Here is a 25,924-nt window from a genome sequence, read left to right as displayed (position 1 = left end):
AGCAGATGCATGGGAACATCGCCATCTTTCTATTAATCTCCAACACATACACCCTCCTGACTTGGAACTATATGGCCATTCCTTCATTAGCTACAGGGTCAAAATCCTGGGACTCCCTCCCTAACAGTACTCTGGGTGTACGTACATCAGATGGACTGCAATGGTTCAAGGTAGTGGCTCACCATCAAAGGAAATTAGAGACGGGCAATAAATGCTGGCCTAGCCAGCTACACCCACTTTTTATATTTGTTCACGGGATGTGGGCATCGCTGGCTTGGCCAGCATTTATTGTCCATCCCTATTTAAAAATCAACCACATTGCTGTGGGTCTGGAGTCACATGTAGGCCAGACCAGGTAAGAACAGCAGATTTCCTTCCCTAAAAGGACATCAGTAAACCAGATGGGTTTTTCAACAATCGACAATTGTTTCACGGTCACCATCAGTCTGCAGGTGCAGCAGGTGATCAAGAAGGTGAATGGAATGTTGGCCTTTATCGCGAGGGGGATAGAATATAAAAGCAGGGAGGTCTTGCTGCAACTGTACAAGGCACTGGTGAGGCCGCAACTGGAGTACTGTGTGCAGTTTTGGTCCCCTTATTTGCGAAAGGATATATTGGCCTTGGAGGGAGTGCAGAGAAGGTTCACCAGGTTGATACCGGAGATGAGGGGTGTAGCTTATGAGGAGAGATTAAACAGATTGGGTCTGTACTCGTAGGAGTTTAGAAGGATGAGGGGTGATCTTATAGAGACATAGAAGATAATGAAGGGGCTGGATAGGGTAGAGGTGGAGAGATTCTTTCCACTTAGAAGGGAAACCAGAACTCGAGGGCACAGCCTCAAAATAAGGGGGGGCCGGTTCAGAACAGAGTTGAGGGGGAACTTCTTCTCTCAGAGGGTAGCGAATCTCTGGAATTCTCTGCCCATTGAAGTGGTGGAGGCTTCCTCGTTGAATATGTTTAAATCACAGGTAGATAGTTTTCTGATCGATAAGGGAATTAGGGGATATGGGGAGCAGGCGGGTAAGTGGAACTAATTCGCTTCAGATCAGCCATGATCTTGTTGAATGGCGGGGCAGGCTCGAAGGGCCAGATGGCCTACTCCTGCTCCTATTTCTTATGTTCTTATTGGACTTTCAATTCCAGATTTTTATTGTATTTAATGTACACCATCTGCTATGGTGGGATTCAAAGCTGGATTACCCTGGGGCTCTGGATTACCAGTCCAATGGTAACGCCACTATGCCACCGCCTCATCCTGCAAATAAATAGATTTTTAAAAATTGTCGACGTTTCTCTGATTTGTTCCAGGTTGCAAACAACACCGGCAAGATCACATTTACCGTGCTGCCCACCTAGAGGTGTGGCTTCTCCCACAAAACTTCTGAATTTTGCTCACTCCAGGGCATCAGGACTTAAACAGTTTTTCTGACTGCAGAGATCCACAACGGTAGGTCACTGGAAATAGAAAGCCATTTTCAGGTATTAAACCATAACTCAACTCGAAGTCTATCAGGCATATTCAACAATTTGACGTCAAGTGTTTCACAAATAATTATCCAAACAAAACTGAAAAATCTAGCAAAAGCTTAGTCAACAAGGCAAGTTTTGATTATAGAGATACAGCGAGGCAGGAAGGTTTAGAGGGAAGATTTCAGACTTTATAGCAAAGATTAAATAGAGACTTGATTAATCACTTGTCTAACCCTGTAGACCAAGATGTAGTCATGATAGCATGTGGGATAATGTTTCTCCTCAGCTAGTAAAGCTCACAGCAGTCAGCCAAATATCCCGATGTCCCAATCTGTTCGCTGTTTCTGCCTCATCATTATCAGTTGACAGGACAGCATGGGCTCAAATTTTAACTACCCTTCATTGTTGATAGATATTAATAGCAGCGTGGTTTTAAACTTTAATTACGTTACAAGTAGGCTTACATTAACACTGCAATGAAGTTAACGTGAAAACTCCCTAGCCGCCACACTCCGGCGCCTGTTCAGGTACCCCGAGGGAGAATTTAGCATGGCCAATGTACCTAACCAGCAGGTCTTTCGGACTGTGGGAGGAAATCGGAGCACCCGGAAGAAACCCACACAGACACAGGGAGAACGTGAAGACTCCGCACAAGTGACCCAAGCCAGGAATTGAACCCCGGTCCCTGGAGCTGTGAGGCAGCAGCGCTAACCACTGTGCCACCCCTCAATGAGTGGAAAAGGAATAACTTATGTTTCACCCAATGGGTGCATGTCCCATCTTAGTAGCACGTAACTCACCCGCCTGCCTTTCCATTTCAAAGACTCATGGTGTCCTGAAAATGAAGGAGCTAACAGGGGTTGTAAACCGATGTAACAAACTTCTGTGGATAGGGACAGTTTGTCCAAGCAATGTTCATACAATAACAGAATGTCAATATTTAAACTTTATTTTACAAAAAATGATACAAAGGTTTTGCACAAAAAAACCTACTGTAACCAAATTTATTTTCATAATGCATGTTGAAATAAACACATTTACAAATATTTGTTCAATATTCTATAAACCACAAAGTCCATGTATTGGAATACACTACACAATCGCTTTACTGATCTGCATCTCAAAAGTGCCTCCTGTCACTAGTATACTTTAAAACAAAAAGTCTAAATGGTTCCTTTTTAAAAACCACATTTTAAAAGAGCAAGATCTAGAATCAGTACTTTCACTAACAAGTATATTGGCCATGCTTTCCTCTGGCCTGTAAATTAACTGCTCCCCTGGGCTGTGAACACCTGGCAGGGTGAACCAAATATTATTTATAAGGGAAGGGAGAATGCCGATATCATTTGAAAAATGCCTCCAGAGAATTGCAGTGATAATGATCTTCAGTCATTCAGTTTGTAGGTCTTTGAAGAAGGGTCACTTGGACTTTTAGCCAGCTTTGATATGTTGGCGCTATTGTACAGTCAACTCCGCAGCCCCACCCACAGTGAATTTGTTTACATGCATAAATGTGCTTGTACACACACAATTGAGGTGTGCAAACCCTCCACCCCATGTCACTTACCCGTGATTTATCATATTAAACTTCTCACTTAAATACACGTTGGTCCCGAAAGGTTAATAAAACACTGAATTCACAGACCATAAAATGCTGCTTTCGTGTTGTCTCACTTAGAAAACGTGCACTGTGCTTGTGCCGCCTCTGCTGTGATTTACAGGATACAGTAACTCCTGACCAGAATTTTACAGCACAGGAACAGTGGAGCAGTTTACTCAACACGAGTCAAAGCCAAGCAGAAAACATTCCAAGAAAGTCATAGAATCTCACCAGTGGAGAGGAGGCCATTTGGACAATCGAGTCTGCACTGACTCTCTGACAGAGAATCTTACCCAGGCCCGCTCCCTTGCCCTATCCCTGTAACCCTGCATATTTGTTGGACCTGTTGGACTTTAACCTGGTGTTGTTAGACTTCTTACTGTGTTTACCCTGCATATTTACCATAGCTAATCCATCTAACCTATATATCTTGGGACACTAAGGGGCAACTTAGCATGGCCAATCCTCCTAACCTGCACATCTTTGGACTGTGGGAGGAAACCGGAGCACCCGGAGGAAACCTACACTGACACAGGGAGAATGTGCAAACTCCACGTAGACAGTCACCTAAGGCTGGAATTGAAGCCAGGTCCCTGGAGCTGTGAAGCAGCAGTGTGCCACCGTGCAGCATCAAGTGATGGCACGAACACAAAGTCACAATATTAGACAGATTGGGAGATGGTGCAAGTGCCATCAGGTTGGCCGGGGAATGCTCTGTGAATGAATCTACAATTAGGTACATTAGGCAGTCTGAAGGAAAAAATAAGGGCCAGTGTTAGAGCTTCTGGTAGTCATACTGCCAAGTTAACTTTTAAAAGTGGAAGAGATCCACAGTTGGAGGAAATTGAGAAGTTACTAAACATGTGGATAGAGCACCAGCATCAAAGGCGGACCCCAGTTAATGGCCCAATCATTCAAAACTAAGCAACCGAATTGTACCAGCATGCAGATAGTAAAGAGGGTGGTGCTGGCATCACTGGTGATAATAGTGATGATGAAGGTGGTGCAGAAGGTGCCTTTCCTTCGACTTCCAAAGTATTGTCAGCCAGCACAGGATGGTTTGATTGCTTTAAGAAGTGTTTTGGGCTACATGGTGTGAAGTTGGTGGGGGAGAGGGTGTGGGATGGGGGGGGGGGCACGGAGGATGCTTCAGTTGACGACACAGCTGGAGGAGAGTTCCCCAAAGTGCTGCAGGAATACATTGAGGAGAGTCTTTAACATATCTGAAACTGGCCTGTACTGGGAGAAGCTGCCTATTACCTACAGCCAGGTCTTCAAATCCCTCCCCTCCTGGATTTAAAGCACCACAGGGCAGGTTGACATTTCTGCTTTGTGCCAATGGGGTTGGTTTTAAGTTTAAACCAATACTGGTTTCTAGGTCACAAAACCCTCAAGCTTTTAAAGAGAAAAATAAATCTCTCTGTCAGTCTTTTGGAAGGCTAACAGCAGGAATATTTGAAGACTAGTTTGAGAATTGCTTTCTGCCAGAGATTCGCACTTATCTGAGTCAAAAGAACCTGTCCTTCAAGGTCCTACTAATCTGGGCATCCACACTCTTTCACAGAGAGCCATCTACATGTTGATATTTTGATTTTACCCCAAATACAACCTCACCAAATGCAACCAATGGGCTAGGAGGCTATTGCCTCATTCAAGGCTTACCACACCCGACAGAGTTTCAGGCATATCCTTCACTTTCTGGATGCAGATCCTTTAAGCAAAGTCCGTGATTGCTGGAAGGAATTCAACATCCTCATAGCAGTAAGCAGAATTCAGGACTTATGGGATGACCCTGGAGCTTCAACTATGAAGGCCTGTTGGAAAAAGGTTTGACCTGAGGCTGTGAATGATTTCAGAGTTCCCCAATGTGGACGTTGGAAGTGGCTAGGATTGTCGGGCCGAGAAAACAAATTGAAGTGGAGCAATTTGAAGACCTGGCCACAGCTGAGGGGATGAGTTGCTTCAATCTCAGCAAGAGGAACTCTGTAAGAATTGGTTGAAGTGATGAAATTAAATGAACCCAAACAGGAGCAGAAAGAAGAGCCTAAGAAGGCTCAATTCACAACCAGGTTGATGGTAGATTTCAAGATCAGCTGAAGGTTTGAAGAAACAGATGACAGACCATGATACAAGGATGGAAAGAAGTCGTGTCTTTGCTAGAGTAATTGATACTGCTATTGTTCCTGACCGAGAACTTTCCAAAATTCATAAACAAAAGGTGAAGCAGTCAACAATAACATTGTTTTCATCCACATCAACGCCTGCACCAGCCACTTCACCCACTCCCTCTGCTTTCAAGTGAAGGACCTGTACTATAATTTGTGATATTCTGTAATTGGCAAGTTTTGCCAAACAATTTCTGCAGTAAAACTGTCTTGAATACACTCAGAATCATTTCCATTGCCTCTTTTCCCTTAAAAATGTCAAATTAGAGATGGCTGAAACCTATCTGATTCACTCCCATTATAAAGTATGTTCGCCGCTTGCTATTTCAGGTTTGTGAGGTTCACGGGAATGGAAACCCGCCAACGGTGGGACTTTTATGTAAAGTGTTAATCTACAGCTTCGTAAGAGTATTTATGATAGCGCCATTTGTCCAGCAGGTAATGCTGCAACTCAATGGAACAAAACGTTTGATTCAATTTTAGTTTGTGGCAAATGAGATGAACATAGATTTTAGTGATTGAGTGTACCATCCAGGACTGTAATTTTATGGTAAGAAGTCTCACAACACCAGATTAAAAGTCCAACAGGTTTATTTGGAATCTCGAGCTTTCGGAGTGCTGCTCCTTCCTCAGGTGATTCCAAATAAACCTGTTGGACTTTAACCTGGTGTTGTGAGACTTCTTGCTGTGCCCACCCCAGTCCAACGCCGGCAAATCCACATCATTTAATTTTATGACAATGCCTAAGGGATTACAAACCTGAATAGTTACTGTGCTTCACAATTCACCTTACAATTACAGTTCCTGTCAATCACTAATGCACGATAATGCCTCAACCCAAGAAGCAAACTGGATCTATCAGATGGCAGCTGGTGTCGAGACAGTTCTCAATGGCAGTTCTAATGGTGGGGTCTCCACTGTTGGCACAGGGCTCTGCTTAAGACTTTCCATCTTTTCAGTAAGTTGAGTATACAAGTCCTTCACTGCTTCAGCACTCTGTATGCAAAATTAAAATGGAGTAAGCATAGGAGTGTTAAGATCAAACATAAAACGTATTTATTAAGGTCTATCAGGTCCCTTTTGATACTCATCCCTGGTACCATGGCAGGGTCCAATTGCAAGTTGAACGCCTGAACGGTTTTGCCTTTAACCATATCAGATGTATGATTCCAAACATCATAAAATGAGTTATATTGACTCAAAACGTTAACTTTGTTTCTCTCTCCACAGATGCTGCCAGACTTGCTGTATTTATGCAGCATGTTCGATTTTCAGTTCAGATTTCCAGCATCTGCAGTATTTTGCTTTTAAGTTTATTTACTAGTGTCACAAGTAGGCTTACATCAACTCTGCAATAAAGTTACTGTAAAAATCCCCTAGTTGTCACGCCCCACCTGTTCGGGTACACTAAGGGAGAATTTAACATGGCCAATGCAAATGCCAGTACGTCTTTCAGACTGTGGGAGGAAACCGGAGCACCCGAAGGAAACCCACAGAGACACGGGGAGAACGTACAGACTTCGCAGATAGTGACCCGAGGCTGGAACTGAACCCAGGTCTCTGACGCTGTGAGGCAGCAGTGCTAACCACTGTGCCACCCAATCATTTACCAATTTATCAGTCCGAGTGAGGACACATCCATTCATTAATTTAAATTTGTAATCTCTTTCAAAACTCATGAGCCCAACCACAAATTTAGTGAAATAAAACAAAGCCTTGGGTATCTCATGGCCTGAAAAATATGCTCTCGCAGTGCCAGTTCTTACAAATCTATTCAATATTTTCCCCAAAAATAAATCCCAGGTAAACATGCTTATATAGGAACACAATCAGACTTTAAAGTAGCTTTAAGTCTTGCTCGTGCTCAGATATAAACACTCCTTTTAAAGTTAACCAAAAAGAATACTATTTATTCATAGTATTGATCTGCATCGCGTTTCCCCCTTGCCTCTCACATCTCCCTCTTGTACCTCATTTCTGATCTTTATACAGTTACCTCACCTGCTTGGTAGGTTCGAGTGTCTTTTGCAGTGAAACCATTTTTGAAGGTACCACCTTATGGTGAAGATGCAGCAGCAGTCGGAGGATATGTCGGTGCACATTTTCTTTACTGTAATAAGAACATGAACCAGGATATTATGGTCATTACAGGAAGGATTCAAAAATGAAAATTTCTGCTGCCATTTCAAGAAGTGGTTGTCTGTATTGTCTAAATTCTCGCATTACAGCCCGTCATTATCTCATTGTTGTTTGTGTGAGTTTGCTGTGCCTGACTGCCTACACTGCTCTAGTAAATACACTTGAGAAATACCTCATTGGCAATAAAGCACTCTGGAATATCCTAGAGCAATAAAAAGACGCAAGACTGCGTAGAGTAGTTCAGTTGTTGAGAAGACAGTTGTTGGACCACTTCTGGTACAAGAGAACTTCAAAAATACCGCTGCTTTACTTCTGAGAGATCCAAGCTACTGACATAAAAATACAGAAGCTGAGCCTGCATACTGCTCCTGGAGTATCCTTAAGTTAAATCAGAATATTTTACTGTACTATCAGCCTTTTTTACCCCAAATTTATCAGATCACTCCCGACTTGGTTCACTGATTTTAAAATAGACAGAAATAACATGACTCAGGTTCTTGATTCATTTCGCTACACTTACCTAGATATTGGGCAGATAGGACATATAGAAAACAGGAGCAGGCCATCTGGCCCTTCGAGCCTGCTCCACCATTCATTATGATCATGGCTGATCATTCAACTCAACAGCCTGATCCTGTCTTCCCCCCCCCCATATCCTTTATTCCCCTTTGTCTCAGATGCTATATCTAACTGCTTCTTGAAAATAAAGGTGCTCTCTGATTTATAAACGATGCAAAGTTTTCTTATTGGAATCATTGGTGATGCTTAATCCAAAGAAAATTCATTCGTGTGTGTGCTCTGCCCGAAGGCCTTGGCCCATTCTCTGCTGGTGCTTCATCCTGAGCCTTTTAGCTGGTAGTTTTTGTCAGTATTGGTTTGCCATAGCTTTCCACTCTCAGGGGCAGGGCGAGGACATGGGTCCCAAGTCTACCTCCGCTAGAATAGGAATTGAATTCATACTGTTGACATTATTCTGAACCACACCTAGTCAATGGAGCTAATGGCGACTGCACCCCAAAAGGGAAAACATCCAGAAACATCCAGTATAAAAAGCCAAAAGCTGAACAGTTAGGTAGATTAATTTAAATGACAAGAAGAGAATACATTAACATATGTCAAAGGCTTGCTTTCTGATGAGTCCAAATTTTACCAAGTATCACTAACATTCTTGGAAGACGAACGCTGCTGTCACAGAAATATATCCCAAACAATTTAAATTTCACAGACTTGAATTGTCTTGAAAAACCCAATAAAAGAACTGCTCAAATCAAAGAATGAGACAAGACGAATGAAGTTATTATCTAGGCACTGAAAATAAGGGTTGGGCAATATCGATTTTCTGTAAGTATGTTTCACTCAAACACTTGGTTAATACCAAGCTTGTCAAGAACATCTGGCTGAGAACGCTGAACCACACAAACATTTTCCCATTTCATTCTTGGAATCAACATCTGGAAAACATTTAAACTGATGGAGTTTCAAAACCTGAGATCAGTTTGTGCATTTACTGGAATACAAACTTACAACCGTTCTCCCTCATTAGTTTTGGAGATATCCTTAAATATTCCTTGGTAGCGACAGCTATGCGGTCTATAAAAAAAGAGTCCAGATGTGCAATTTTCATTTCTTTACCTGGAGAATGTTGTAAGGATAAAGCCATCAAACAGTGCAGTACAGAATTCCTCTGTAGAAAACTCCTCCATCAATAATGTTAAATGGCTGGTAAATAGGTGCAAGAAAATATCACTAAATGCCATGTCATTGTAGGTTTCCACTGCAATGAAATACAAAGGACACCACCTCAATACACACTGCAGTTTAAAAACAAAATTCAACTTCAAGAGGAAACAAGAATCTACAGAAACTCAATATGAAAAACTATAACTTTTGCTTTAAAAGTTAAACAAATATTCAAAATTATAATTATTTTGAGCTCCAACATCAATTTAGATAACAACTGGAGGGTTTTCATTATGCATCTCAATAGAGGAACCCACCTTCCCTCCAGTTACTAATGAGAATGGTCAGAATAACACACATCAGTGCTGCAAAACTATAGCAAGTCTTGACTTTGCCATACAATTCAATGGTGAATCCAAGTCACCCAATATATACGAACTGTGGAGTAAGCACGTCCTTCTCTTTCTCTTAGATCTATGCTTATGATCAAATTCAGCCCTACTCCTGTTAATACTTGAAAATAAAGACAGTACCAAAATTTATTTTATAAAACAAGTTTAACACGAGCTCTTGCACTTGCAAAATTTTAAAACCATCTTCAGATCACACAATGGGTAAAGGCACTGACTGAAATAACACCAAGCCACAAGGATTCCCCATGCCTGCGTGGGTTTCCTCCGGGTGCTCCGGTTTCCTCCCACAGTCTGAAAGACGTGCTGGTTAGGTGCATTGATCTGAACAGATGCCAGAGTGTGGCGACTCAGGGAATTTCACAGTAACTTCATTGCAGTGTTAATGTAAGCCTTACTCGTGACTAATAAATAAACTTTAATGTCCTTTCATCTACTCTATTCTCACCATCAAGGGCTCCAAACTCTCCCTCCAGGTGAAACGATGATTTATTTTGCTCACAACATGATCTCCATTACATTGGAGAGATCAAATGCAGATTGGGTGATTGCTTTGAGGAACATCTCTATTTAGTCAGCAACCGTCACCCCAAGCTTCCAGTTACTTGCCATTTTAATGTTATGTCCCACTCTTGCCTTTCCTATACTATTCTAATGAAACTCAATGGAAGCTTGAGGGGCAGCAGTTCATCTTTCAATTAGGCACTTAGACAACATTGATTTCAATAACTTCAGATCATAACCTGGAGTTCAGGCATCAGGTTATGGTGTTGGCAACGGTTGCGGTGTCGCTGCTCCCCAAGACCTATCTTTTGTTTATCTGTCCAATTATCATCCTTTCTGCCTCTCACCATTATCTCTCTATTATTTAGTCATTCTTGTCTTCCACCTTATTGCAGGCCTTCGCTCTCTCCTCCCCTTCTCCTTTCCCTACCTCTGTACTTGCGAAGAAATTGTTCAATCTCCAACTTCTTCCAGTGACTGGAAACATTATCTCTGCTTCTCTCTGTACAGGCCTACCGAGTATTTCCAGCATTTATTTTGCTTCTATTTCAAAATACTCTCTACAGACACATTCCAAAATTGGAAGGACAGTCTATTTTACTGCTGGGTGCTTCTTCATAGTTGGAGTGGGCACTATACAAAAATGGCCCCATTTACCATCAAAACTTTACGGGAATCCTTGTAGGTTACGAAAATATAGTCATTCACAACTCATCCCAAGTATTACAACTCTGAACATTGCTAGTCAATGAAAGTAATTATTTGCATGTCCACTATAGTATAGTCATAACATGGGTGCTGAAAGACTAAGATGACATGGCCCATTTCACTCCAAACCACAGGATATCCATCATATGTGCAGTGATACAAATCAGGATCCAATTTTTAACGTATTAATTTAACCGTGATTTATAAAAAGTGTGGGGTAGAGCTGGTGAAATAGTTACAAAGGAATTTTTAAACAAACACCCTAAAATAATTGTCCTTTCATCAGAGCAGCTACTCACCCAGTGATGGCAGTAAGCGGAGAATGGCATTCTTGTTCCTCTGTTTTGTAATATGCAGTATGTAGTACAGTGCGATTTCACAAGCAACACGATTTTCCAGGACAAACCTAGCAATGGAAGAAAAAGCTTTGTTTTACATCCAATTATTTTGATTAGAATGCAGCATGCATACGCTGCAATATTTTGCTCTCTGTGCATCATTTAAATAGAATTTATACTTCCCAGTTTGGACCTCATATGGCTCAGTGAGGAAAAGTTCATTCTAATTGGACGTGGAACCATGCTGTTGCTTACCCCATTCACAGATTCCATGAATTGCCCTGGAGACGATTCCATACTGGAAAATGTGTGGGATAAAGTGAAATGTCTTGTTGACAAGACTGATTAAGGATAGTCAGCATGGCTTTGTTAGAGGGAGGTCATGCCTAACAAATTTGGCAGAATGTTTTGAAAATGTGATCGAGTGTGCGGATGGGGAAGTACAGTTGATGTAGTTTCTATGGATTTTAGCAAAGCCTTTGACAAGGTCCCACATGGTTTATTAGTATCGCAAGTAGGCTTACGTTAATACTCCAATTAAGGTACTGTGAAAATCCCCTAGTCGCCACGCTCTGTCGCCTGTTCAGGTTCACCGAGGGACAATTTAGCATGGCCAATGCACCTAACCTGCACATCTTTGGAGGAAACCGGAACACCCAGAGGAAATAGAAGCAGACACGGGGAAAACGTGCAGATTTTGCACAGACAGTGACCCAAGCCAGGAATCTAACCCGGGTCCCTGGTGCTGTGAGGCAGCAGTGCTAACCACCGTGCCAGAGACTGATTGAAAAGGTTAAAGCCCATGGAATTCAGGGAAACTTGGCAAGATGGATCCGAAATTAGCTTAGTGATATGACACAAAGAATGGTGGTAGAAGACTGTTTGAGTGACTGATGGCCGATATCCAGTGGTGTACCACAAAGTTCAGTGCTGGGTCCCTAATTGTTTGTTATATACATAAATGATATCGATGATAATGTGGGGGGGAATCACAAGCAAGTTTGCAGATGACACCAAGATTGATACGGTGGCAAATAGTGAAGAAGGTCGTAGGCTACAGGAAGATATAGATGGGTTGGCCAGATGGGCAGAGCAGTGGCAGATGGTATTTAACCCTGATAAGTGCGAGATGATGCACGTTGGAAGAAGTTAAAAAGATAAGGGAGTATTTAATGAATGGCAGGACACTAGAAGCTCAGAGGAACAGATGGATCTTGGGATACTTGTTCACAGATTCCTGAAGGCAGCAGAGTAGGTGAATAAGGTAGTTAAGAAGGCATATGGGACACTTGCTTTTATCAATCGTAGCTCAATGTATAAGAGCAAGGTGGTTATGTTGGAGCTGTACAAAACATTGATTAGCCCACAGCTGGAGTACTGGTGCAGTTCTGGTCACCTCACTATAGGAGGGATGTGATTGCATTCGAGGGTGTACAGAGGAGATTCACCAGGATGTTGCCTGGGATGGGGCATTTGGGCCACAAGGAGAGCCTGGATAGATTTGGATTTTCTTTAGAGCAGAGAAGGCTGAGGAGCGACACAATCAAGGTGTATAAGATCATGAGGGGTATGGACAGGGTGGATAGGAAGCAACAGTTTCCCTTGGATGAGGGATCAATCATGAGGGGACATAGTTTTAGGGTGAGGGGCAGGAGATGGAGAGGGGATTTGAGAAACAAAATTCACCCAGAGGATGGTGAGAATCTGATATGCACTCCCTGGGAAGGTTGTGGAGGGTGGAAACCTTACGACCTTTAAGATGAGCACTTGAAATATCATAACATTCAAAGATATGGGACAATTGTTGGAAAATGGGATTAATGCGACTTCAATGGTAGTTATTGTTGGTGCAGACTCAATGGGCCGAAGGGTCTTTGCTGCGCTGTATGACTCTATGTATCTAAAAGTCTGTGGACAGATGTCAGTGAGTGTTGTTCCTGTGGCCTGAGAGCAAAATCCAGGCCATTGCTTCAAGAGATTTGTAAAGAATACATACATCACATACTATGAATATTAATGTTCACTTTAAGAAATTTTCACCTCCGTCACTGTTTGGTCGGTTAGCTCTATTGACTAGATGATAGAGTGTGGTGCAGAATGAAGCCAACAACATGGGTTCAATACTCATACTGGCTGAGGTAGTTCCCAGAGGCCTGCCTTCCTGCCTTGCCCCACGTTTGATGTGGAGTGCAGCCTCTCCAGCTCAAAATGCATATGAGCCTTCATACAGTATGGTTATTTACCTTATCTCCGCTATTCAGGGGTTGGGGATATCCTACAAGTGACTTCAATCACATTTATTAAACTGTAATTTTATAACTGAGAAATAATCATAATTTAACTTTATGCTTTGGAATTAAGAGGCCAAATTTAAATCTTTTACAATATTCTGTTCTAACTGACACCAAGGGGTAATTTAGCATGGCCAATCCACTAACCTGCACATCTTTGGACTGTGGGAGGAAACCAGAACACCCAGAGGAAACCCATGCAGACATGGGGAGAACGTGCAAGCTCCACACAGTGACCCGAGGCCAGAATTGAACTTGGTCCCCGGAGCTGTGAGGCCATAGTGCTAACCGCTGTGCCACCCTGTTCAAATCCTTCATGACAGTGTTAATGATCTGTGATTATGCAATACTTTATAAACTGGTCTCATGGAGATAATAGTCTATTTCCAAAATTCAAACAGCAAATTCACTCCTGGACGATGACGTACTTGATGAAAGATTCCGGGAGGCTGGTGGGATACAAGTTCGCAGCCTTCTCCTCAGTTGGCAGTTTTTGATCCACATTGAAACTATGATCATCGACCACAAATGCCATCAGATTTGGCAAGAACTTGGTGATCAGTTCTATCTCCTAAAGAAAGAGAAATGGATTATATTTACAAAATAACTTCTTACTCTCTGAACATAAATACCACTATTTTAGACCTTACTCAATTTATTTGTCCACCCATCCATTGGCATATTTGAAAACTATTACAAAAAATTATAGGCAAAGAATATTAAGTTAAATCTATGCATGCTGCTGACACCAACAGATTTGTACTGTTCTGAGGCTTTGCGTCCTCAATGCAGATTTTGATAGACGATGTTGAAACATCTCATCTCAATATGAAGTGATACTATGATCAATTAGTAAGTAAATACATTAAATGGTGTGTCTCAAAGCCATACACTCTCAACCAGATAATACTGCAACAATACAAATGACCGATTACCAAATTAAGAAACAGGCAAAAAAAGTTGGCAATCAGAAAACTCTACTGAAAGTGCGTGGCTGAGAATCCATATGGTGCAGAAGGAGGCCATTCGGCCCATCAAGTCTGCACTGACAACAATCCCACCCAGGGTCCTAACCCGTAACCCTACATATTTACCCTGCTAATCCCTGACACTGAGGGGCAATTTAGCATGGTCAATCAATCTAACCCGCACATCTTTGGAGTACGGGAGGAAACCGGAGCACCCGGAGGAAACCCACGCAGACACAGGGAGAACGTGCAAACTCCACACAGACAGTAACTTGAGGCCGGAACTGGACCTGGGACCCTGGCGCTGAGAGGCAGCAGTGCTAACCACTGTGCCACCGTGCTGCCCTTTCACGGTTAGCTAGCCAACAATCACAATGAATAGCTACTGAGCTGCTGCACTGGATCTGCCCATCTGTAAAATTGGACCAGGAAAGACAATTAAAGGAGAAAGGTAAGGATGAAAGGAAATTGTAAATCTGTGAAGTCAGATCTGTCAGCAATAAAACAACAAATAGGTTTGAGTGTAATAATTGTCAGTGTTCCTATTTTAGACCTTGTAAATCTATTTACTCCACAAATAGTTGTGCAGACCTGCTCTGATAACACCCTCCAAAGGAATTCACCCGCACCATCTGCTTTTTATTATCAACATATGTGGGGACCATCAGACCAAATGTGAGCAGTTACCTTTTTGAAATCTTGCCTCTACTAAAATGCAACTCAAGTTAAAAGAAAATTAATTTCTTAAAATATGTGTGAACAAAAAAAGTGTTCCATGCAATCAGCTGAAGGCAACAACCTATCTTACTAAAGCCTGATTGTAACTGTTGTCACCAGAGGTATCCCACCACCTTACCCACAGATACTGTTAAGTGGTGAAAATACATTCATTGTGCGTATAAATATGGAGTGATTTATGACTGAGACTTTCAATTGCCACTTATCAATGGAGGATATTAAATTCTTCCTTATAGGTGAAACCACGAAAAGCCAGTGTGGAAGTGGTAACATAAACTAGTCATTTTCCCTTGACAGGCAAAATAAAATTCAACTTGCAATGAGTTAATTTAGTTTTCCCTATTGACCCATGTTCCAGATCACTGCAGGCAGTTCATTATGAGAAATTCCCTGCTTCACATAGGTAACTATTGATCCATTGAAGGTATGACAGATAAGTAGGATAATGAATACAAAACAATGCAGTTATAACTACACTTGATCAATAGACACTGCTCTGCAACATATTTCCTCTTTCATAACTCACAACAAAACAATGCATTTTCACTGAGCGAGGCAGCCAATTGCTAGCCACTTATTTTTTTTTCATGGGATGTGGTGCCACTGGCTAAGCCAGCATTTACTGCCCATCCCCAAGTGCCCTGAAGGTGGGGGTGAGCTGCCTTCTTGAACCACTGCAATTCAGATGGTGTAGGTACACCCACAGTGCTATTAGGAAGTAAGTTCCAGGCTTTGATCCAGTGACAATGAATGAACAGCGATATGGTGCCAAGTCAAGATAATGTATGGCAGCCTGGCGGGAAACTTGTAGATGGTTGCCCTTGATCTTCTAGGTGGTACAGATTAGGGGATTGGAAGGTACTGTCAAAAGAGCCTTGGCAAGTTACCTCAGTGCATCTTGTAGATGGCACACATTGCTGCTGCTGTGGTAGAGGGAATGGATGTTGGAGGTGGTGCCAATCAGGGCAGGCAGCTTTATCCTGGATGGTGTCGAGATTCTAGAGCATTGCTGGAGCTGCACTCATCCAGGCCAGTGGAGGATATTCCATCACACTCCTGACTTGTGCCTTGTTGATGGTGGACAGGTTTTAGCAAATCAGGAGCGGAGTTACTCACCACAGAACTCCCAACATCTAAGCTGCTCTCGCAGCCACAGTATTTAAATGGCTGACCCAGTTCAATTTCTGGTCAATGGTGTATCCAGGATATTGACAGTGGAGGATCCAGTGATGATAATTCCATTGATAGCCAATACCATTAAGCAGTAGATTAGGCTTCCTAACTTACCATTTTTGGCTCCTTGAACACCTGGCTGTCAATCATATCCCAGGCCCCTTGACCGAGCGAGAGCATACGCAGCAGGAGGAGGAGGTCAGGGCTGTCCTGTTGAATTCCACAATTACTAGTAGTCTTCAGTAATCCATTAATCTCAAGGCAATTTAAGAAAAACTAGACTTTGGACGAATAGACATCTTTCTTGCTTTTTAAAAGTAATATTCAACTAAATCATACTAAATATTACAAAAATGCAAAGCAATACTTAACCTGTAACAGACAATAATAAGCATGTTTTCACATTATAACTACAACACTTTATTAATGTAGCACCTTTAACATAAAGTGCTTCAGGGCACTCCCCAGGAGTATAAGCTAACAAAAACTGACAGGGAGCCAAAGAGATCTTAGAAGAGGCTGACTAAAAGCCGAGTCAAAGAGGTAGCTTTTAAGGAGGGTCTTAAAATGGAAGAAAGGGAGGTGGAACAACAGAGAGATTTGGGGAGAGAATCCCAGAGCTTGCAGTCTAGATATTAAAGCGATCCCATCCTCACCACCACTCCGCCCTGAAAAATCAGCATTTTAAGTACAAAAGAAATGCTTTGCTAAGTCAATTAAAAGTTCAAAGTGATAAAAACATGGCTGAAATTACACAAGTAGGAATACAAGCTAGTCACAACATGGTTCTGGAAAACAAATACTTTCCCAGCTAATGTGATAACTACTAAAGAGTAAGTGTAGCAAATATAATTTGACAATAAAATGAAGCTGACTGTTGCAACTATCACAAATATATTTTTTTAAGATCAATGTGTACTCGAACAGGCGTCGAAGTGTGGTGACTAGGGGATTTTCACAGTAGCTTAATTGCAGTGTTAATGTAAGCCTACTTGTGACACAATTAAATAAACTTTAAACCTCTATTTGGTGCTTTTAGTTTTTACACACTGTTAATGTGTTACTCTTATAGCAATATTTAAAATGTCAAATAATTACAAAGAACTATAAATAGCTTCAAATTTCTTTCAATAATTATTGAAATAAAAAGGTGTCCACTGCATTACAAGGCAACTACCTTGACTTGAGCTCAATGTTTGAGAAAACCTAACTGAAACATTTGGACTGAAATCACTGCATAAATTGAAGAAATATATATTCTCGAATCAGCATTTTTCAACACATCTTAGAACATAGAACAGTACAGCACAGAACAGGCCCTTCGGCCCATGATGTTGTGCCGAGCTTTATCTGAAACCAAGATCAAGCTATTCCACTCCCTATCATCCTGGTGTGCTCCATGTGCCTATCCAATAACCGCTTAAATGTTCCTAAAGTGTCTGACTCCACTATCACTGCAGGCAGTCCATTCCACACCCCAACCACTCTCTGCATAAAGAACCTACCTCTGATATCCTTCCTATATCTCCCACCATGAACCCTATAGTTATGCCCCCTTGTAATAGCTCCATCCACCCGAGGAAATAGTCTTTGAACATTCACTCTATCTATCCCCTTCATCATTTTATAAACCTCTATTAAGTCTCCCCTCAGCCTCCTCCGCTCCAGAGAGAACAGCCCTAGCTCCCTCAACCTTTCCTCATAAGACCTACCCTCCAAACCAGGCAGCATCCTGGTAAATCTCCTCTGCACTCTTTCCAGCGCTTCCACATCCTTCTTATAGTGAGGTGACCAGAACTGCACACAATATTCCAAATCTTCACTATTATTGTTAAAACACCTGATAACTAACATTAAATCAAAAGTAACACTGGACATACCTGGAACACTACCTAACGATCACCACATTTTGCGATTTGGCCAAAACCAAACCTTTGGGATTTGAAATTAGCTGAATTTCTGCTTCAGAAAAAGCTGACAAAAAAAAAATCCAAACCTTAATTCACGGTTCTCTTTCAGGCACTGAGCGATGCCAAAAAGGTCAATGTCAACTCTAGGCATTGCATTGCCCTGCCCTTATCCTGTTCAGGGAACTAACTGGGTGGAACTGTGTGCTTCAGTTACAAACTTTAAGGGCAAGTGAAACTGATGAGCTAGCACATCGTCTTCAAAAGCTAGCCTGTGAGTACTTACTCTGGGTAATGCATCCTGGCTCACCAACTCCTGCAGATTTTTCACAGTACTCAGCGCCAGAGTATTTATCGCAAAGGGGTCACAAAGGATCATCGAGAGGTCACTATAAAGAGACAGTGTTACCCAAGCACTCCAATAACAAAACAGATTGCTTCCATATAAAAATGGCCAATTGCGCACTGGGAGATCACTCACCCTAGCACCTGCTCCTGTCCCTTCTTAACTCCGTCCAAGAAACCCTGCAATTCTCGAGCTCTCTTTGCATCTACAAATCTCTCTCGGATGCAAGCATCAAGGCACCAGGTAAACTGTAAACAGAGAAGTCATATTTTCAATTTCTGGTTTTTAAGATGGTTGTTTAAGTTGCAAAACAAAAATACCGCAGCTACTCCAAATCTCAAAAAGCTGGAAATTCTCAACAGGTATGGCAACATCTCTGGAGAGAGAAACAGAGTTAACATTTTCAGGGCAATGACCTTTCACGTAAAAAGTGGATGCTCACAGAAACTCTAACTGTACAGGAGGGAATGATTCTTGCAAAATGATTAGGATTGTAGCCCAAGGCATTTCTGGGCCAAGATTTCTTTACATTAGAGCCCATAGAATCGTAGAATCCCTACAGTGCAGGAAGAGGCCATCCGGCCCATCAAGTCTGCATCACCTCTCCAAAAGAGCATCCCACCCAGGCTCTCGCCTCCGCCCTACCTCTGTAACCCCCGCATTTTCTACCTAACCTACTCATCTTTGGACACTAAGGGGCAATTTAGCATGGCTAATCCACCTAACGCGCACATCTTTGAACTGTGGGAGAAAACCGGAGCACCCGAAGGAAACCAACGCAGGCACGGAGAGAATGTGCAAACCTCCACATAGGCAGTCACCCAAGGCCAGAATCGAACTTGGGCTCCTGGAGCTGTGAAGTAGCAGTGCTAACCACTGTGTCACCGTGTAGCCACATGGGGAAAATATATTTATTAGTAAAATGTTTCTGGAAATCTGCAACACATCATTCTTCTCGTGCTTTCCACCCACCCTGCCTTCTGGCAAAACATTCAGGAAGTAGCCCTTATTTCTAACCACTGTGCCGCCCCACAACGTGCCAGTAAGAAAGTTAGGAGATCTAATTTTCAGTTTGTATGCATGATGTACCTGCCAAAGCGTCACTGTACCTTGTGGCAAGGGTCCACAGAACATATTTCACTGATATCTAGGTCATGCAAAGACATCAAAAGTTCTGCCCGTAGGGTGCAATAATGGACATTTCTTGTCCGCAGGAACAGAGTGCGCAGAAATTGGAGAACCATGTCGTACAGCTTCACATTTTTCCCAATCATGTTGGTTAATTTCTGAACAACCTAGGCATACAAGGGAAACAGAATCATGAAAATGTTACAAACAAAGCAGGTTATCTTCAAACAAAATAACGACATTTTGAAGGCTCGCAAAAGATAAAGTACATATTTACTCTTCTAGCTAAAAGTTCAGGCTGAAAGACAACTAATGTACAGTAATACTTTAAACATCCTTGTGATTTTAAAAAAATTCATTTACGGGATGTGGACTTCACTGATTAGATCAGTATTTATTGTCCATCCCTAACTGCCCTTGAGAAGGTGGTGGTGAGCTGTCCTCTTGAACCGCTGCAGTCCGAGGTGTAGGGCTGTTAGGAAGGGAGCCCCAAGATTTTGACCCAGTGACAGTGAAGGAACAGCAATATATTTCAAGTCAGGATGGGTGTATGGGTGTGTGTGTGTGTATGGATGTGTGTGTGTGTATATGGGAGTGTGTGTGTATGTGTGTGCACGCCCGTGTGAAACCATGCCCCCTTCAGAAACTAGCTGATGCAAATCACTAAGTTTATAGTGAAGTCGGAAATTATACCTCTATAGGATGATATGAGTCAAAAATACAGTCAGGCTTTATTCTCACAAACTTATGGGAGAACTTGACCCCTTGAAAGCGGAAGCCAAAGTTCTCACTGAACACAAGAAGCATGGATATTTATACATCAGGGTTCCCAATACAAGTCATGAAGCAAAGTCCAGTTAACAGTCCTTGATCGTAAATTATAGTTCCTTTAACAGCTTCTGATAGTCTTTGGATCATGGTTAGAAACCATCTGGTATCCTTGGGTCATAAAGCACAATTCTTCTGGTCGTTGCAGTCAAGGTGTCACCTCTGGTCCCCTGCTCTTCCCGCAGCGTTTCCTTTGAAGTGACTGAATGACTGAGTGCATCTGTCCCAGTGGGAGTCCTCCTTCAAACGGCCATTCTCGCACTCTACCATTTGGTGGCTGCTTCCTCTGCTTAAATCACAGACAAGCCTCCGGGAAAGCCTCCTAACATCTATATTCAACTGTCTGTTTTATCAGAATGATATAAACAAGCGAGAGAACCATGAACAAATGGCTCATACTAAAGTAAAAGATGAAAGACATGAACAAATGGCTTATGCTACTACCAGGAGCAATATAAAAAAGGGATGACTAGCCACAAGTAAACGATATGTTTATGATACATTCCAGATACAAAGTTCAACCTTTTAGGCACAAAATACATTGAGTACAAAAAAACATTAACCCTTTCCCTTCTTCAATAGGTTTAAAGGTCCCAGCCACTTTGACAGGTGGTGACAGTTGGGGTGGGGGGGTGAGGGTGGGCGGGAGGCGTGGGAAATGGTAGGTAGGCAATGCAGGGGCAAAGGAAGGTCAGCACCATAATTGTCCAGGAGTTAGAAGTGGTTTAAATTCTTCTACCATTTCCTGCATAACTATTCTGCTAACAGACATGGAATCATCCAAGTTTCCAATTTAAAGCAGCTTTTGGAGGGTACCAAGTGCAGCATAATTGCCTATCAGAAGTTTAAACTCCACGGTTAATTCCCACGCAGTCCTTGTGTGGAAATGGTGTGTGTGTGCGTGCGTGTATGTGGCACAGCATATCATCTGGAGTCCATCCCTCTGGGGAATGGAAGATCCAGGCTAGTATCACCATCAAATGTAACAATTAAGTATACTCTGCCACCATATCCACATTTACATGTTTCTTCTAAGAAATAGGCGGCACGATGGCACAGTGGATAGAACTACTGCCTCAGAGCCAGGGACCTGGGTTCGATTCCTGGCTTGGGTCGTTGTCTGTGTAGAGTCTGCATGTTCTCCCCGTGTCTGCATGGGTTTCTTCCCACAGTCCAAAGATGTGTGGTTGGGTGGATTGGCCATGCGAAATTGCCTCTTAGTGTCCGGGGGACCAGCAGGGTAAATACAGGGATAGGGTGGGATTGTGGTCGGTACAGAATCGATGGGCCAAATAGCCTTCACTTACGATTCTTTGTGGATTCTGTGATTCTAAGAGTCCACAATTTTATCTATTTTCTGAAAGCTAAGCTAACATGTCTATAATTGCACAAATGGGAGGGGCGGGGGGGAGGGGGTGTGGGGGAGGAAAGTAGTAACTCCACCCCCCCACCCATAACTCCTCTTTAAAAAAATTATGACACGAAGCCCCTGGCTAAAGCTCCTTCTTAAGGTTATATGTTGAAAAACAAAAGGTAAAAAAGTGAAAAATATTCATAAGTTGGCTAGAACTCCTTCCTGTAGTCCTTAAGCAACTGCACCATAGACATAAACAGCTCATGATTTTGATTGGAAAAGGAAGTTAAAGACTTTTTACAATTGTACAAAAAAAGTAATACTACTTGCAGTGGTAGAGATAAAAATATACTTCATCAAGTGAGCATTTTTATCATGCTCAATGCCATACTCTGTTTGCCAAACACCGAATGATTTATATAACTCAACAATCTCTCTCAAACTTCTTGCTAAATCCTTGCTCCCACCCAAGCACTCCATGAGCCTAACCTCTGACTTACAGTGAACAATGCCATGGACAATTGAATCTACACCATAAGATTTTCACAGGGAGCTGGGAGGAAAATTCTCAAATTTTCATCAATATGCAATTGTCAAATTTCTGCCTTGCTGACTGATTAGCATGTAACTCTTATTGCTGTATAGCAATAAAGCACCTTCTTTGGAAAGTTAACACTGCCATTTAGAATAAGTGTGCCAGGAGTCCCTGGGAATGTGAATATTTACAGGAGTTCCAGTATATAGAGAAAAGTTTGAAAATCATTGTTATACAAATCCTTATGGACTCCAACAATATAGGAAAAAAAATCCCAGAATGACTGTTACTGCATTTTCCTGTTTAGTTGCCAAGAGCATTAAAATGTTGAGGGAAATTGTAAGATTTTCTGGAAGTAACATACAAGAATTTTCTTGAACAAGAATCACTCCATATAAAAGATAGAGGTAACGATTTTGTGACATTTCAAACAACATTTGTGACACTTCAAAAGAACTTCAAAAGGACATAGACAAGTTGGTGGAGTGGGCAGACAGGTGGCAGATGAAGTTCAATGCAGAGTAGTGTGAGGTAATGCATTTCAGTAGAAAGAACATGGACAGACGATCTAAAATAAGGAATACAGTTCTTAAGGGGGCAAAGGAGCAGAGGGACCAGGGTGTATATGTGCATAGATCAGGAAAGGTGGAGAGTGTAGTTAACAAAGCATGCAGTATCCTGGGCTTTATTAATAGGGGCAAGAATAGAATACATGGGCAAGGAGATTATGCTGAGCCTATACAAGACACTAGTTAGACCTCAGCTAGAGCAGTGCATACAATTCTGGGCGCCACACTACAGGAAAGGATGTGAACACATTGGAGAAAGTGCAAAAGAGATTTACAGGAATGGTTCCAGGGATGAGAAACTTCAGTTCTGAGGATAGATTGGAGAGATTGGATCTATTCTTGGAGAGAAGAAGGCTAAGAGGAGATTTGATAGATGTGTCCAAAATCATGAGGTGATGATAGGATGGGGGGGGGGGGGGGGACTATGCCTGCTCATTAAAGGATCAAGAACAAAAGAGCACAGATGTAAAGTGATTTGAATGTGATGGGAGAAAAAAGCTTTTTCACACAATGAGTGGTTTGGGTCTAGAATGCACTGTTTGGATGTGTGGTGAAGGCAGGTTCAATCAAGGCATTCAAGAGGGCATTGGATGATTAATTGAATAGAAAGAGTGTGCTAAGGTACAGGGAAAAGGCAGTGGAATGGCACTAAGTTATAATACTCAAAGAGTTGGTGAAATCACGATGGGCTGAATGGCCTCCATCTGTGTTGTATCAATTCTGTGATTTCTCTGTGCTTCTGATAACAAGCTACCATGTGCTATACCTCTCCTTGGCGTCTGGTTTTGGGAGATGCGGAGAAGAAGTTGTGCAGGACTGACAGTTCACTGCTGAAGAGGGCATTTTCTTTCTCGACGATGTACTGTTTCAACAGCGGGGAGACCTCATCTCCAAACAATGCCTGGTTATCCTGCCAGATCTGACGTTTCACTTCGGTGGCACAGATTTTGTACAGCTCCTTATCTGCCATCACCAGCTTTAACTTCTGCTCCGGTACCTGTGATAAAATATGTAATGCAGGGTCATTATAACGCAAGGTAAAGATTAGATGGGCTAGAGGTAATAGAGGGAAGAACACTGGTCCTATCTGCATGAGTCAACTCCAATAAACTTTTAAATATTAAATTCAGCATTTTATCATTTGATAAAAATTGTGGCAAGGAAATTCCCACGCTCAGATTTGACTTTTTTAACACAATGTGACTCACCTTAGGCAAGTGTTTCATCACACACATGACAACAGGTTGTATTGATGGAACTTTAACCAATGGAAAACATTTTCCCAGGAGATCTTCGAGCTTGTTATACCTGAGGAAAGATGTTCGGAAAGAAAACAAAAAATCACCGGATGCCAGCAAAAGAATGAAGTCTCACATGAGGAATTGTTAATCAAATGAAATCCAATTATATTTAAGGTTATTTCTTTATTTGGCCCACAATGCCAGATGATTCACAATGCTTTCTAGCTCATTGCTAAACTGTTCTTTATTAAAGATGACTTAATGGCTCAAACGCTAAAAATGCTGCACTGGACAATGGCATGGAAAACATAACTGCTAACTTTTAAAAAATTAATTTTACAGGATGTGAGCATTGCTGGCTAGGCCAGCATTTATTACTCGTTCCTAACTGCCCTCCATTTCAAAAGACATTTGAGAGTAAACCACATTGCTGTGGGTCTGGAGTCACATGTAGGCCAGACCAGGTAAGCAAAGCAGATTTCTTTCACTAAAGGACATTGCGGCACAGTGGCTAGCACTGCTGCCTCACAGCGCCAAGGACTCGGGTTCAATTCCCGGTTCGGGTCACTGCCTGTGCGGAGTCTGTATGCTCTCCCCATGTCTGTGTGGGTTTCCTCCGGGTGCTCTAGTTTCCTCCCACAGTCCTAAAGACGTACTGGTTAGGTGCATTGGCCATGCTAAATTCTCCTCAGTGTACCCGAACAGGCCTGGAGTGTGGCGACTAGGGGATTTTCACAGTAACTTCATTGCAGTGTTAATGTAAGACTACATGTGCCACTAATAAATAAACTTAAGCTGAACCAGATGGGTTATGATAATTGTTTCATGGTCATCATTAGACTTTTAATTCCAGATTTTTTAACAACTCAAATTTCATCATCTGCCCTGGCAGGATTTGAACCCGGGTCCCCAGATCTTGCTCTGGGCATTACTAGTCCAGTGAATACCAATGCGCCACTGTTTCCCCATAACTAAATATTGAGTTTCTAATGAGGAACAAACTTGAAGAGTAAATGTGAGTGTCTTAACCTCTTTAAAATATTATGTATTTCAGTTGAACCATTTTCCCAATAGACTAATGAGAAGCGATTTGTAAATGGACAAGGTACCATTTTGCCTAGGTTGTATGAGGAATGTTAACCTGCTATTTTTTTTCCATTTATAACTTGGATAATTAGGTTCAGGACATTTCTCTCCCCACCCCCCCTTCTTGTTGACATTTGAAATCCCGGGAAATTTATCCACACAAACAATTGTGGCTCTGAACACCTAAATTATTTTAATAAACTGAAGACTTCTATTGAATTTGAGCCAGAGATTAAAAATTATTTTTTGGATGCACGTAGGTGCATGCGATTGGAGATGGAATTTTTCAATGCATGCGCTTAGGTGCATGAAATTACAAACTCAATGTTGAGCGAGAGGGAAGTACTGTATAAAATGTTAGCAAAAGAAAAACCACCAAGATGTCTACATATGCTTATCACACAACAGAAGGCTGACACAATATGTAAAAGAGAGGCTTATTTTTAAAGCATTGATAAAGGAACAAAAATACAAATCAAGTTGAATATTCAGAAAGGTTTTTTAAATATACAGTTTTCATTTAGTGATACAAAACTTACATTACAATAGAAACCTTTCACTTCAAATACTATTTGGGAATGGGAAAAGCATTTAGAGATAACCCTACAATTCACTACACTCACCGTTATATCAAATTTCTCTTTACAAATGCGGACTCTAGTTACCTACTGCTTGTGAATATTATAACATTTCATTCTCAGATATTAAGTGACGAGCCACAATCATTATAAAACTTAGAGAAAAAG

At 41.8% G+C, this 25,924-nt stretch overlaps 1 protein-coding gene across 1 annotated transcript; it reads right to left on the bottom strand.

Annotated features, from left to right (window-relative positions):
* Positions 1-2,404: 2,404 nt before the first annotated feature.
* On the bottom strand, positions 2,405-24,156 carry nelfb (negative elongation factor complex member B). The gene is made up of 11 exons (XM_078226622.1): positions 24,060-24,156; positions 23,618-23,848; positions 19,547-19,732; positions 18,573-18,685; positions 18,378-18,480; positions 16,299-16,439; positions 13,734-13,876; positions 10,976-11,082; positions 9,007-9,148; positions 7,237-7,345; positions 2,405-6,231 (listed from the first exon to the last, which is right to left on the bottom strand). The coding sequence occupies exons 1-11, from the start codon at positions 24,084-24,086 to the stop codon at positions 6,094-6,096; spliced, it is 1,440 nt and encodes a 479-aa protein (XP_078082748.1). The 5' UTR covers positions 24,087-24,156; the 3' UTR covers positions 2,405-6,093.
* Positions 24,157-25,924: the final 1,768 nt, after the last annotated feature.

This window comes from Mustelus asterias, chromosome 13 (assembly GCF_964213995.1).
Source record: "Mustelus asterias chromosome 13, sMusAst1.hap1.1, whole genome shotgun sequence".
Classification (NCBI taxonomy): Eukaryota; Metazoa; Chordata; class Chondrichthyes; order Carcharhiniformes; family Triakidae; genus Mustelus; species Mustelus asterias.
Note: the sequence above shows the minus strand (reverse complement) of the source record. Positions and strands in the feature narration are given on the sequence as shown.